This window comes from Symphalangus syndactylus, chromosome 7 (assembly GCF_028878055.3).
Source record: "Symphalangus syndactylus isolate Jambi chromosome 7, NHGRI_mSymSyn1-v2.1_pri, whole genome shotgun sequence".
NCBI lineage: Eukaryota > Metazoa > Chordata > Mammalia > Primates > Hylobatidae > Symphalangus > Symphalangus syndactylus.
Genome location: NC_072429.2, coordinates 139,854,051 through 139,868,701, shown reverse-complemented (window position 1 = coordinate 139,868,701; position 14,651 = coordinate 139,854,051). Strand labels below are relative to the sequence as shown.

Genomic DNA, 14,651 nt, shown 5'->3' with positions numbered 1-14,651 from the left:
GCCAGACTGCATGAGTTTGATTTCCAGCTTTGCAACTCAAAAGTTCTGTGACATTGTGAATTTAAGTTACCTGGCCTCTCTGTGCTTCGATTTCTTCATTTGTAAAATGGGGATAACAGTATCTACCCCATGGGTAGTTTGTTGTGATAGGTAGATGAGTCATCATTTTTAAAATACTTGGAAGAAGGCTTGGCACAGAGTTACCATTTACCTGGTATCATGTCAAAAGTATGTTTTCATTATTATTAGCGTTGCTATTACGCTATTTTGTGACTGGCACGTAGTACTCAGTAAGTGATAGGTATTGTTACTGTCCTCGTTTTACTGATGAAGAAACTGAAGTTCAGGATGTTGAAATGATTTTCTTTGTCTCACAGGCAGAACTGGGGCTCCTTTGCATCTTCCAGTTACAAATTCAGTGCCTTCTGCAGTTTCCCCAGAGCTCCTCAAGAATAACGGAAGGGAGGTATAGTAATGGTTAAGAAACTTTGCAAAGAAAGTGAATAATGCCAGTACTGTCACCTTTTGGAACTTGTTGGTATTTCCTGTTGTCTGTCTGTCTTTGAAAGGTGATTAGATTTATTATGACTAATATTTCTTTGATCTTAACCAAGTCATAATTTTTGTGGATAGACTAAAATTTTTGAAAAATTGTTTTCGTGGTGGAAACAGCAAGACAAAATGACAGGAATGGTAATTAGTAATCTTACTGGAAATGAGCGCAGTATAAGACACCTGACATTCTAAAGTTAGGATATATTGTAATTATCAAGTGCTAATTGGAGGAACCATATTGTAAAACTGTCGAAGTTATTTAAATCTGTAACTCCCTGATTAATGCAAACATAAAAGAGGTGAAAGATGATATATTTAGAAGTATACATGTGTAATATGAATGATAATTTTTTTTTACATTCCTCCTTTTGACTGGCATAAAAGCATTTATCAGTGCTTTACTTTGCCAAGTAGTGCTGCCTTGGTGTTTGGTATTCCTTAAGAGAGACAAAATTATGACAATTATATGAGAAATGTGAAAGTTAGGCTGGTATTTTGTGAACTGCTTTTGGTGACATTTACAAGTAGTTCATTTCCTAGTAGTTCATTCCCAGGGACCTTCTCATATATGGCCAGGGTTTTGTAGGTAAGTCAGATTGGACAAAATTGTACATCATGTGAAGGGGTTTAGAGTTCTCTCTTATGCTTACTGATCTTGCTTATAACATCGTTTGCAACCCTAATGATTTTTTCTAATCTCACACAGTGTTTTCATTTGTGCTCTATTAAAATTTGCAGTGAAAGTTTTAATAGTATCAGTACTAAAATTATGTGATTTTTTTTTTTAATATGGGGTGGGAAGAGGCAGTTTACATGATTTTCCTAGACTTTATGTGCGTTTTTCTTTTCTCATATTCTTGAGAAAGCAAAGTTTTCATAATGTTTAGTTCACTTATTCATTCAATAAATATGTACTAAGCCTTCATACTGTCCTGAGATCTGGAAGTGAAGCAGTGCCCAGGATGGAGGCAAGCCATACTGTCACTGACGTCCAGCACATACATATACCTTCTCTGTGACCATAGCCTTGAAAAGAAGACAAATTCACTTTGCCATCTTCTCATTACTTAGAGGTGATAGGAGGGTGGTGGAATATGGCCTACACATCTTACCATTTTAGTAAGGCCCTGGAGACAATATGTACAGAACAGACAGAATTCCTTCTGTCACGGAGCTTGCATTTTAGTGGGGGTAGCCAGACAATAAACTGAATGTTGAAGTAAATCATGAGGTGTTTTAGAAGGTATAAGTGCTGTGGGAATAAAATGAAGCAGGGAGAGCAGATGGGCCATGCAGTTTCAGACAGGGTGGTCTTGTTGAGTAGGCGACATTCGAGCATAGATGTGGCAGGGGAAAGAGAGCAAGCCATGTGGATAACGCAGGGGCAAGAGTGTCCCACATAGAGGGACAGGCAGTGCAGAGTCCCTGATGTGGGCAGAGAGTGGCAAGGAGGTCAGTGTGGTTCGTGCCAAGGAAACTAGGGTATCCTTGGCGATAGAGGGGAGCCATATCATGCATGGCCTTGCAGACTGTGCTAAGTATGTAGGTGCTGAATCTGGGAAAGTTGGGGAACTGTTGGTGAGTTTTAAGCAGAGGAGTAAAATTGTGTGATTGATGTTTTGGAAGGATCAGTGCACAACTCAGAAGAGTTGTGAATAGAGTGTAGGGCGGTGAGAGCTGGAGCAGAGAGACCAGGTAGGAGGACTATGGCTGTAATCCAGGCAGCCTGGGCCGGGATGAGGCCAGGAGATGTGGCGAGAAATACATGTATTCTGGTTATATCTGGAAGGTAAAGATAAGAGTTTACTTTTCAAGTAAGATTTACCAGAATTGCTTTAAAATATGCCAGTACTAAAAGAGATTGGTGTAAAGGTCACAGAACTTTTAAATAAGTGGTTGGTTTTTATATTAGTATGTAGAATTCATAAATAAGGGAATATAGAGGACTGCTTACTCTTTTTCACTTATGTTGCCATTAACGGTAGTCTGTTTCTGTTCTTTTCAAGATGTCACTGGATTAGGAATTTAAAAGCATAATTTGTCTTTAATATTTATCAGGAAGAAAATAATGAACATGTATCACCAAACTAGCCAGTACTTGCCTCATTTTGCAGCTCTTTGACCTTGGGCAAGTTGCTTGGCCTCTCTGAACTTGATTTTCGTCTTCTATGAAAACAGGGAAGTAGCTGCTTCACTGAGATTGTGTTATGGGTTAAATGCAGTTATTTTATATATAACTATAGTTGCTCGATAAAAGGTATAGGTTATCGTTAGCAGTATCACCTGTATCCTCTTCAGCTCTTCTCTGTGGCATGAGTTGGTTCTTAACATTTCCATAGCTGCTGTTTCAGTCTGGTCTCTACTTAGTCACCTTGGTCTCTGGCCTGGAGAATTTATGCTCTCTCATATCTTAACATCTTCCTATACTCTCAAGATCTTGCATATTAGGAGATGATATTTGGATACTGAAATAAATTATGAAGTAGTTGCAGGGGTAGGAGAGAAAGCCCCCATCTACTGGTCACTTTAAAGTCACAGAAACCAGGTTCATCCCTCTCCCTCATTCTCTCCATCACTTTTCTTGTTTGTCCTCTCGTCCTCTCTGTCACTGCGACCACCACGCTGTGGTTACACCACTCTCTCTCCTGCTCACCTGGTCCTGTGGCAGGTGTTCAGTCTGACTAAAAAATCCTTCCTGTGGTGGGGTGGTGTGCTGTGGTGTGAAGACCCTGGCATCATAGATGAGCGAGTGGGGTTGGTAACTCCTGTGCCTCTTCCTAGTCTATGACCCTGTCTTTAGTCTTAGTGCTCTCATTTTTAAAAGAATTGTAATACCAAGTTTGCTTAAAAGATGTGAAAATTAAATGTGATCAGTACTTAGTGTGTAATCAGTACTAAATATCAGTCTTTAGTCTTAGTGCTCTCATTTTTAAAAGAATTGTAATACCAAGTTTGCTTAAAAGATGTGAAAATTAGATGTAATCAGTACTTAGTTTAGTGCTCTCATTTTTAAAAGAATTGTAATACCAAGTTTGCTTAAAAGATGTGAAAATTAGATGTAATCAGTACTTAGTGTGTAGAATATAATTGTAGGTTACTAATGAAGGTAGCTTTTATTTTGTAACTTTTGAGAGCCATAAGTTCCAAGATGGACTCAGTGTGCTTGGATTATTTGTACAGTCTATTAGTCGATGGCTCAGATTAAACTCCAGTCCGTGCTCACAGGAGTGTGTCAGATATGCTTGCTGGTGGATGTGCTCTTATCCTTCCCATCATGACAGCGGTCCTTTACAGTCTTGGTCTCTTAGTAATGGTGGAGGCTGGGGATATTTTTTCATGTGTTCTAGTTGATTTAGTTGCTTGTTTCCTCTGTTCTTTTCCTAGCTTGCTTGTGTTTTTCTGGAGCCCCTTTCTTCCCAGTGTTCCCTGGGGTCAGAGTTCATACTGGTGAATGATGTGTTTTCAGTGGAGCATAGAAGAGGTCACTTGAACTCTGGCTACTATTAGGAGCCTGAAAGTAAACCTAGAGACAAAGCCATCATCAAGAGTAGCATGTTAGAAATGAAACAACTGTCCTGGGGCATCACTGGACTCAAATAAGCCTCTTGTTCTCCTCAGCCTTTGTTAAGCTATTGTTTTCAGAAGTTAGTGACTTCATAAACAAAGCCTCGGTCATTTTCACTGTTAAGTAAAATACTTGATTTTTGATTGGTTTATACAAGTGTACTACTAACAAAATTACCCACATTTAGGAAAGCTATAACTGTAGAGTCTCAGTGTGTCTTATGTATGTTCAGAGAACAAAGGCACCAGGAGCCTAGTTACTAATTATCTTACTGCTAAAGTGGAATGTGTTCAGACAGCTAAATTTTTGAGATGACCTTGACTATCTCACAGTTTGAATGGAAAAACTAAGTAGCTCTGCATTTTAAAAAGTTGCTAGTACAGATTGTAAGGGTGTTTTCTGTCTGTCTTCTTTAGTATGAGTTTATTACTCGCTTATGTTTTGAAACTAAGAAGGGAAATCATGCCTCTTGGATCCCTCAATATTCCCTAAGCTAATTTTAAAGAATGTGCCTACCTCAAATTCTTGATTTTATGTTTTCGAGAGAGTTTTTAAAATTTATACACTTATTATGAGAGTACCAACCCGGAAAAATATTTTACAACAAAAATATTTGGGTACCTATAGACATAGAGACGTAGATAGATCAGGATTTTTTTTCCAGAAAGGATTTTTATTTCATCAAAGTAATTATTTTAACTCTAAGGTCATAAAGAATTAGGTTAGTAAAATGACAAAGGCATGACTTTGAAAACAAAAATGGTTTGAGAAGCCATCTACAGACATGATCTGGGTCAGACTTGATTTGCAGCTTACTCGATTTTAGAATCGGTTGTCAGTTTTGTAAACAGAAGACTGCTGGATGAATTGAACAGAAGGGTGAGATTAGCATATTAATAAGTTACTGGCTACTGGCCTTCTTTTTCTCCTCCCTCTTTTCCCTCCCTCTTTCTCTTTCCCTGAATGAATCTAGGAACACAGACCCATGGGGTCACATTACTAGCTGGTTTCATTCTGTTCAGTAGCTTAATCTAGCCAGGATGGTCTGTGTTTCAGATTGCGGAAGCATGAGAAGATTCTGTAACTGAGAGGCATTCTTCAAGCTGCTGGAAAATATTACAGAAGGAACACCTTCCAAATTTTGCTTCAAGCTCTGAAAAAAGGAGCACACAGGGGAACCTTAGTCTTGCTTGTGGATCGAAGCAAATACTATCACAGCGAGGAACTGGGACTTTGTGTGCGGACTCCTGGCTTGATCTTTATAGGATTGGGTGTATGTTGTTGGAACTGGCAGGCCAAGAGGCCCTGAAACCAGCAGGTGCCATCTATATGGAGAAAAGCGGCTGTAGTCCATTTCCAGTGTGTTGGGCTAAAGGTATAAATAACTTAAAAATATGTTCAGTTTTATTTGAATCCATGCTTTTGCACCGAAAAGGTAGATGAATGTTTTTCTGAGTTTATTTCAATATATTTACAGTTAAATTTGAGGAAAAATGGAAATTGATTTGGTATGGGTTTACAGCTATTACATAAAACCGATTAGATAGCTTTTCAAATAGCAAATGAAAATATTTTTTATGGAAATGAATTTTAAGTGCATTAAGCTATCTTTTAATGCTCTGTCCTATGTCTCAATAGTTTTATTTTATCTAATTTAAGACATCTGTATTTATTCTGTAATATGTAAGTTTTTAAGGAATAAAGAGGAATTTGAACTTAAACAGGGTTGTAGGAAATAAGAGTAACATGTATTTTCTTATTTTAAAAATTAGTTTTCTTTACTCACTGTAAAGATTGTATATTCAATTTGAAACTCCATATTATTGTAAGGTGGGCTTAGGAATACCATACATAAACAATTTGCTTCTTTAATGTTATTAGGGTTTTTATTCACATAAAAATGTAAATATAAAATATAGCATTTTCATTGTAACATTCAAGACAGTATTTGGAAACATTTAGAAGTTAAAAATGCTATGTAATTTGTGCTTGACTAAAAGCAAATCAGCTGTTTTGCTTACAGTAGAGAATATTTAAGTTAGGAAATAAAGTTCTTAATGAAGAATATAATAAAAATATTTTTGTTATTATTTCTAATATATTTTAATATCATGTTACTCCCTTAGGAAAGATTTTTAAAAGGAGGAAGCTGCACTGTTGTAAAAGGCTGCAGTTTTATAAGTAGAGGTATAGACTGATTCATTTTAGTTTTTAGGGTAAAAATTTTAGTACCACTGGGTACTAAACCAAGTTAGCACCAAACTACAGTTTCACCATTAAAATCGCTTTTATTTAGTTGTTGCTGTCATCTATTGATTCTTTCCTAGGCTTTTAAACATTTACAAAACGTGATATTAGAACTATTTTACTATTCACTTTGTTCACTTGATTATGTAATTAGATACTCAGAGTAAATATTTTGCTGAGTTAAATTTACACTCTTGGATTTTAAAGGGCTTTGGGAATGGGAACTTTTTAAAATTTTAGTTTCTTAGCATCAGAAATGTATAGTATAAGTGAGTGTGACTAATAGTGTTCAGAGCCAAATAATTCTATACTTGTTGAAAATTTTGGTCTTTTCCTGGATTTGCTGGGATTCGTTTGCATATTGCCACCTCCGTTGTATGATAACATTGTGTTAGCACTGATGATTAACAATAAGGCTCTGATTTCCTTCACAAAGCCTAAGCTGTATTCAAGATCTACACATCCTGTACCAACGGGATATTAAATTATCAGCTACTGGATTTCTTTTTATTCAGTGTGACTTTAAAACAGTGAACTTTGGAAGAAAAGAGATTATAGTGTTTTTGCTCACCCCAAAGCGATTGATGGAAACAACTTATTTTTCGGTTAAGTTTGCTGGCTGTCAGAGCAAATGAGTAAAACTATTTTTAACTGAAATATGCATTATGATAGAAGTTAGGGTTGGGTGAGAGAAAACAGAGCTCACACGTATAAAAGATGGGAAAAGGTAGGGATAGTGTTAAGGGTCAGAATCAGTTTCATATGTAGGGCTGCAGCAAGCCATCTCCTCATATACATGGTTTTGCTTTCGAGTTGTTCAGAGGAGGTTCTGACAAAACCTAGGAGCTGTCATCCTGTTCCTTCTTGGTGCTGCACACACTGCTTCCATTGTGATTGCCCAGTGTATAACTATCTTAGTAAACTTCCTCTCTCCCCCCTCATGTTACTCTTGTACCAGGACAGGAAGGCAGGAAACCTTGTTTTTATGCTGGTTAATTTTTATCTGTGTGATAAGGACAAAGATGTTGGTGTATAAGAATTGGCTGAATTGGTTATATTCAAGTATAAAAGTTACAACTTGTGGTTAAAGACAGTAAAAAGCTCAAATCCAAAGAATATACAAATCTGTATCTGCAGTTAGACATTCTACACGTTTGATTTTATCAGTCACATTAACCTCAAAAAGCACAGCAGTGTCCCAATTTAAGAAGACACATAAAATACCAGGACAAGCTAAAAATAATAGAGCAGACTATATTTGTATACCTTGAACTGAAACTTTTAAGGTATCCTTAAAGCATTCTGGGAATGTTTGAACCAAGCTCATCGTGTGGTTGAATTTGGTGTAGAGAATCCACCTTAGGTCCCATCCAAGGAAGATTATATTTTAAAGTATTAAAAAGGACTTTGTTTTAACATGGGTTCAACTACATCAGGATTTTCTGGGTTTAAAAACAGTTTTGATTCAGAATATTGAATTAAATGTAAATGTTCACAGTGGTATTTTACGTTGCAAGACTATCAAATGCAGAAAGCCCTGTTTGGGGAGTTATTTGATTATATCAGTTTTTACATTAATTATTTCATGTTTTTGAAAGGCTAGGAAGCACTAAAGAGTGTCAGAGATTTGGTTGTTAAATGATCTGATCTCTTGATTTCTCCAGCTTTGGGCCATTGTCCTGTTGCTCGTTAATAGCACAATTATTTTGGCTTTTCAGTGCCTCAAACACCCCGAGCTCAGGCATTTATACCTTCTGTTGCACCTTCCTAGAACCATCATCTCTGCATTCTCTGACTAGCCAACTCCTACTTAACCTTTTAGGTCTCAGCTTAAATGAGCTCCCATGAGGAAGCAGGCGTCTTCATCTTTTGCTCACTGCCATATGCTTGGCACATACTAGGTGTTTGTTAAATATTTGTTGAATGAATCAATGACTAGTGTGCAAAGAAAAATACCTAAGAGTAGAATGCATGGTACTGACAATAAAATGCAAAAATTACCGTGGGAATCTTACTCCAGTGCTCTCATTCCTGTCAGTCTAAACCAAGTTTTCTCTGATGTTCCCTCCTATATCCTTTTCTTCTGGTCTTGTATAGCACTTACTGTGATTTGTCATTATATATTTTACTTTTTTGGATTTCTGTCTTATATTAGACTGTAAACTTCACAGACATAATGTCAGTTTTTTTTCTTCTTGACAAATAGTTGACATAAATGATTATTACTTTAATGAATGAATAAATTCTATATAGGGTTAGATTTGATTTTAAAAGGCTCTTTCAGAGCTAAAATCTTGTGATTAATACAGTGTTTTATAGGTAAATCTAGTTTTAGGATCATTCAGCTGTCTGAAATAAATCTTCCATGTCAAACTTCTGGCCATTCTAATTTCGTTGAGTTTGTGTTTTCTTTTTTCTCTTAGAGTAAAAGCATTTACCCAGGGTTTAACATAGCACTCTGCCCATAGTGGGTGGCTAACAAATGAATGAATGCTTATGATGCCTTGGTCTTGAGCTGTTGTTAATTCCTATAGATTTATTTTAATGTTTCACTGAATTTGCAGTTTCTTTCATTCTTTTCTCTTCTCTTTTCTTTCCCCTTCCCCTCCCCTCCCCTCCCCCCTCCCCTCCCCCTCCCCTCCCCCTCCCTCCCCCTCCCCTCCCCTCCCCTCCCCCTCCCTCCCCCTCCCCTCCCCTCCCCTCCCCCTCCCCCTCCCCTCCCCTCCCCTCCCCTCCCCCTCCCCTCCCCCTCCCCTCCCCTCCCCCCTCCCCCTCCCCTCCCCTCCCCCCTCCCCCCTCTCCCCTCTCCCCTCCCCTCTCCCCCCTCTCCCCTCTCCCCTCCCCTCCCCTCCCCTCTCCCCCTCCCCTCTCCCCTCCCCTCCCCTCTCCCCTCTCCCCTCTCCCCTCCCCTCCCCCCTCCCCTCCCCTCCCCTCTCCCCTCCTCTCCTCTGCTCTCCCTTCCCCTTCCCTTCCCTTTCCTTTCCTTTTCTTTCCTGGCAGAGTCTTGCTCTGTCGCCCAGGCTGGTTCAAGCAGTTCTCCTGCCTCAGCCTCCCAAGTAGCTGGGATTACAAACATGCACCACCAAGCCTGGCTAATTGTTGTATTTTCGGTAGAGATAGAGTTTCACCCTGTTGGCCAGGCTGGTCTCGAACTCCTGACCTGAAGTAATCCACCCGCCTCAGCCTCCCAAAGTGCTAGGATTACAGGTGTGAGCCACCACGCCTGGCCAATTTTACAGTTTCTTTCTGCTTTACCTCAAATCATGGCATTTTAAAAGAGAGCTGTGCTTCTTATAGTAATAGCTAAAACTTATTCAGAAATACTACATGCCATGCTGTGTTCTGAGCATTAAACATGCACAAAAAACATACATGTTATCCCATTCTCACGAACGTTTGTAAGCTCTCTGAGATAGGAAATAACATTATCCCCATTTTACAGATGAGATAATTGAGGTACTGAGAGATTAAATAACTTGGCAATTGTTGCTCAGCTAATACAGAAGGCAGAGCAAGATTCTGAACAGTGGGAATCTAACTGCAATGCCTATATTCTTAATCACTATGCCTTACACGCCCAAATAGAAAAATGATAGGATCATAATGGAATTGTCTATTTTGTGTAATTTTTGCATTTTGATATATGTACCATGTCTTCTACTCTCAGATGTTTGCATGCTATTCATTCATTCATTCCACAGATAGTTATGAGCATCAAGTATATGCCAAGCCCAATGTACTTGGCATATGCCAGTGAGTCAAAGATACCTACTCCCTCATGTAGTTATTCTTCCAAGTGAGGGGAAACAGTGAATGATAAAAATAATAAGTAAATAAATTGGTTAGTGTGAATGAAGGTGTTAAGTGTTACGGTGAAGGTGAGGTCAGATGACAGTCTTATATAGAATGTCTAGGTGTAGACTGCATTGGAAAGGTGCATTTTGTTGAAGACCTGAAGGAAATATGGGAGTTAGCCAAGTGGATACTTGGGAAAAGAAAGTTCCAAGTCGATTGTATAGGTAGAGCAAAGGCTCTTGCTGGGAGAATGGCATTGTGGCCGGAACAGAGTGAATACGGGGTTATGGCTGTCTTTCCAGTTCTTCGTGCCTACGAGGTAGTGGTTTAACGAGAGACACAGGCATGGGTTAAAAGTGAGGCCCACTAGAAACAAGCCACAGTTTGCCGATCTATTACAATCCACATTCCTTAAAAATAGCTCCATGAGAGGAGTGAATTGGCCTTTAAATATCCTCCTGTGGGAAACATGCCTCATTCTGGTTCTCTCAACAGATGTCCTAACAGAAAGACTGGTGAACTCTCCCTTTTCATTTCTATTTTTGAATATTAGTAACATCAACTCATGCACAAACATAAGGCAATGGGTATTAAACTTTATCTCATATTCTTTTTCTGGTCCTCATTATTAGTATTTGGGGAAGAGACTGCTAGTTTTGCCCAATTTTTTCCTCTTTGTATATAATTTTAGAGCTGTCAGTGGATAGGTTTTTTTGTTTGTTTGTTTGTTTTTTGAGACTGAGTTTTGCTCTTGTCACCAGGCTGGAGTGCAGTGGCATGATCTTGGCTCCCTGGAACCTCCGCCTCCCAGGTTCAAGTGATTCTCCTGCCTCAGCCTCCCGAGTAGCTGGGATTACAGGAACCCACCACCACACCCTGCAAATTTTTAAATTTTTTTTTTAGTAGAGACGGGTTTTATCATGTTGGCCAGGCTGGTATCGACCTCCTGACCTCAGGTGATCTGCCTGCCTTGGCCTCACAAAGTGCTGGGATTATAGGCATGAGCTACCGTGCCTGGCCTGGATATAGGGTTTTTGCCCAAATATGACCTTCTAAGTAAAGGAGAATAACAGCATGCCCCATATTATGCTTATTGACTGGGTGTTCCATGTGTTTAGCATTCCCACTCCTAAGTGTCCTGGTTTGGGCAATAAATTATATGGGAACCCTAAAGTGTGTCCTCCTTTGATCACCTTATGTATGTATGTGTGTATGTGTGTACCTATGTATGTATGTGGCATGGTCTCGCTGTGTCATCCGGGCTGGTCTCAAACTCCTAGGCTCAAGCAGTCCTCCCACCTCGGCCTCACAAAGTCTGGGATTACAGGTGCGTGCCACCACACCCAGCCCGATCACACTATTTAAAATGGACTCATCCTCCTGCCATCACTGTATCCCCATCCCTGTTCTCTGTCTTGTCTTTCTATTTGCTCCTAACCACTATCTAACATACCTGATGGTTTATTTATTTACTTCTTTGGTTTAGCTGCTGTCCCTCAGTGAAGTGTACACCCTATGAGACAAGGGATTCCTATCTGTCCTGCTCATTGCTGCATTCCCAGTGCCTAAGACGCAGTAGACTTTTTTTTTTTTGAGATGGAGTTTCGCTCTTGTTGCCCAGGCTGGAGTGCAATGGCATGATCTCAGCTCACCAGGTTCAAGCGATTCTCCTGCCTTAGCCTCCCGAGTAGCTGGGATTACAGGCATGCGCCACCATGCCTGGCTAATTTTGTATTTTTAGTAGAGATAAGACCTCCATGTTGGTCAGGCTGGTCTCAAACTCCCAACCTCAGGTGATCCACCTGCCTCGGCCTCTCAGAGTGCTGGGATTATAGATGTGAGCCACTGCGCCTGGCTGGTAGACTCTTAGTTTAAATGGATGAATGAATTAAATCTTGTCTTCTGGGAGCAACAGAGGTTTCAGTCACTAGAAGCAAATGAGAGAGTGATGGAGATTTTTGTGGAAATTAAAAAAACACTTGTTCTACGAAGAAGGGAACAACAGACACTGGGATTTACTTGAGGGTAGAGGGAGGAAGGAGAGAAGCAAAAAAAAAGAACTCTTGGGTACTAGGCTTAATACCTGGATGGTGAAATAATCTGTACAACAAACCCTCATGATACAAGTTTACCTTTATAACAAACCTTCATGTGTACCCCTGAACCTAAAATAAAAGATTTAAAAAAAAAAAAAACCCAAAACTTGGTTCTTTAAGGGTTAGTGACGCTGATTTTTGTAAAATGTTCACAAATCTTTGATTTCAGATTCATCTATAATTGTTTAAACTGCAAGGAATTTATTGTAAATTCAGTGGTTTTCTGTATTTTTTTTTTAACAGTTTTCGGTTGGTTAGAGAAAAATCTAACTTTAAAACAGTTATCCCTGAATATTTTAATTTTGCATTTGAACATTATCTGCATACATTTTTATAATGTCATTGATTTGTAGCTCACATAGTTTTAGAATTGGATTTAGGTGTGTATTAACTTCTTCACCTAGAAAAATAAACTAAAATACATTTGTATTTTTATATTATAGCTTTCTTTCTTAAAAATTGTATAAAATGAGTCATATTTTAAGTGTTTTATAGAAGTTTGATGTTGAAATGAAACTAATGATTAGTAAATTTTTTATTTGACTAAAACAGTAGTGAAATCTTTGGTTCATTTGGTGATACCTTTGGTTGATTTTCCACGTTCTTATTCTCATAGATTTTGATTATTTCTTTGTTACTGATTACAGTGTTCAATTGAATTTGTAGGCTTGTGGATAGGAAGTCTCAGCAGTTTATAAGTTGAGTTAGTATATTTTCCTTTTTTAAATATTGGGGCTGTGTTGAATCCATGGATTGCTTTGGGAGAATTGACTTATGAACAATATTGAACAATACAGTAATGAACATTGTATATCCAGTTATTTAAGTCTTATTTAATTTTTCTAAGCAATGTGTAATAGATCTTAATGTGGTGGTCTTGGTGTTTTTTGATTATATTGTAAATAATAATTTTTGGCTTTTAAGTTTAATTTTCTGGCCGGGCCCAGTGGCTCACACCTGTAATCCCAGCACTTTGGGAGGCTGAGTTGGGCAGATCGCATAAGGCCAGGAGTTCAAGACCAGCCTGGCCAACATGGTGAAACCCTGTCTTTACTAAAAATACAAAAATTAGCTGGGCATGGTGGCGTGTACCCGTAGACCCAGCTACTCAGGAGGCTGAGGCACAAGAATCACTTGAACCTGGGAGGTTGAGGTTGCAGTGAGCAAAGATTGCACCACTGTACTCCAGCCTGGGCAACAGAGTGAGACTCTGTCAAAAAAAAAGTTTAATTTTACAATTCTTGGCCTAGTGTATAGAAATAGATTGTCCTGTTAGTTTATCTTGTGGCCTTATTATAAATTCGCTTATTAGTTCTGGTGATTTGAGTATAGAAAATCAAAATAAATCTGTTAATGTGTTACTGGCAAATAAAAATTGTTTTCTTTTCTGACCTTTGTATCTTCATCTATGTCTTTGTCTTGACCAGGACCTCTATTATAGCGTTGAGAAATGGTGAGAGAAGACAGATTTCCCCTTTTTTCCCCCTTAGGGAGAACATGTTCAGTGTTAAGTTTGTTAACTCTAGTTTTGTCTGTTTTGTTTTTGTGGATATCCTTTTTCTTTTTTTTTGAGACGGAGTCTTGCTCTGTTGCCCAGGCTGGAGTGCAGTGGCACGATCTCGGCTCACTGCAACCTCCGCCTCCCAGGTTCAAGCTATTATCCTGCCTCAGCCTCCCGAGTAACTGGGACTACCAAGCTCGGCTAATTTTTATATTTTTAGTATAGACAGAGTTTCACCATACTGGCCAGGCTGGTCTCGAACTCCTGACGTTGTGATCTGCCTGCCTCGGCCTCCCAAAGTGTTGGGATTACAGGCGTGAGCCACCGCGCCCAGCCGATATCCTTTTTCAAATTGAAAAAGGTTCCTTTTAATTCTTAGGTTTCTGAGAGGCTTTTTTCTTTTTCTTATTATTATGAGAGGGTGTTGATTTTTGTCTAATGCTTTTTCTGCATCTATTCAGTTGCTCATATGAGTTTTTCTGTTTTAATTTTTATAATGTGATGAATTACAGTGTTTAAAATTTGTATTTATCTTTATTTTTTGAGAAATGAGGTCTTGCTGTTAATATGTTGCCCAGGCTGATCTCAAGCTCCTGGGCTCAAGAAGTCCTGCTGCCTCAGCCTCCTGAGTACCTGGGATTACAGGCACGAGCCACTGTACTCAACTATGAATTTTTTTTTAATGTTAAAACAACCTGCATTGCTGAGATAAATCCCACTTGATCATGACGTATTATCCTGATTTTTTGTTTTTTTTTTCTTTTATAGAGACAGAGTGTTACTCTGTTGTCCAGGCTAGAATGCAGTGTCATGATCATAGCTCACTGTATCCTTGAAGTCCTGGGCTCAAGCAGTCCTCCCGCCTCAGCCTCCTGAGTAACTGGGACTATAG

At 38.9% G+C, this 14,651-nt stretch overlaps 1 protein-coding gene across 8 annotated transcripts in view; it reads left to right on the top strand.

The window, feature by feature from the left end:
* Positions 1-14,651, top strand: part of PTK2 (protein tyrosine kinase 2) — a 345,258-nt gene that overhangs the window by 70,164 nt on the left and 260,443 nt on the right. For all 8 annotated transcript variants that reach the window (XM_063643575.1, XM_055287368.1, XM_055287364.1 and 5 more), the window contains 2 exons: positions 378-466; positions 5,177-5,495. In XM_063643575.1, the coding sequence (XP_063499645.1) occupies positions 5,396-5,495 (100 nt within the window). In that variant the 5' untranslated portion in view covers positions 378-466; positions 5,177-5,395. The remainder of the gene's footprint in view (positions 1-377; positions 467-5,176; positions 5,496-14,651) is intronic.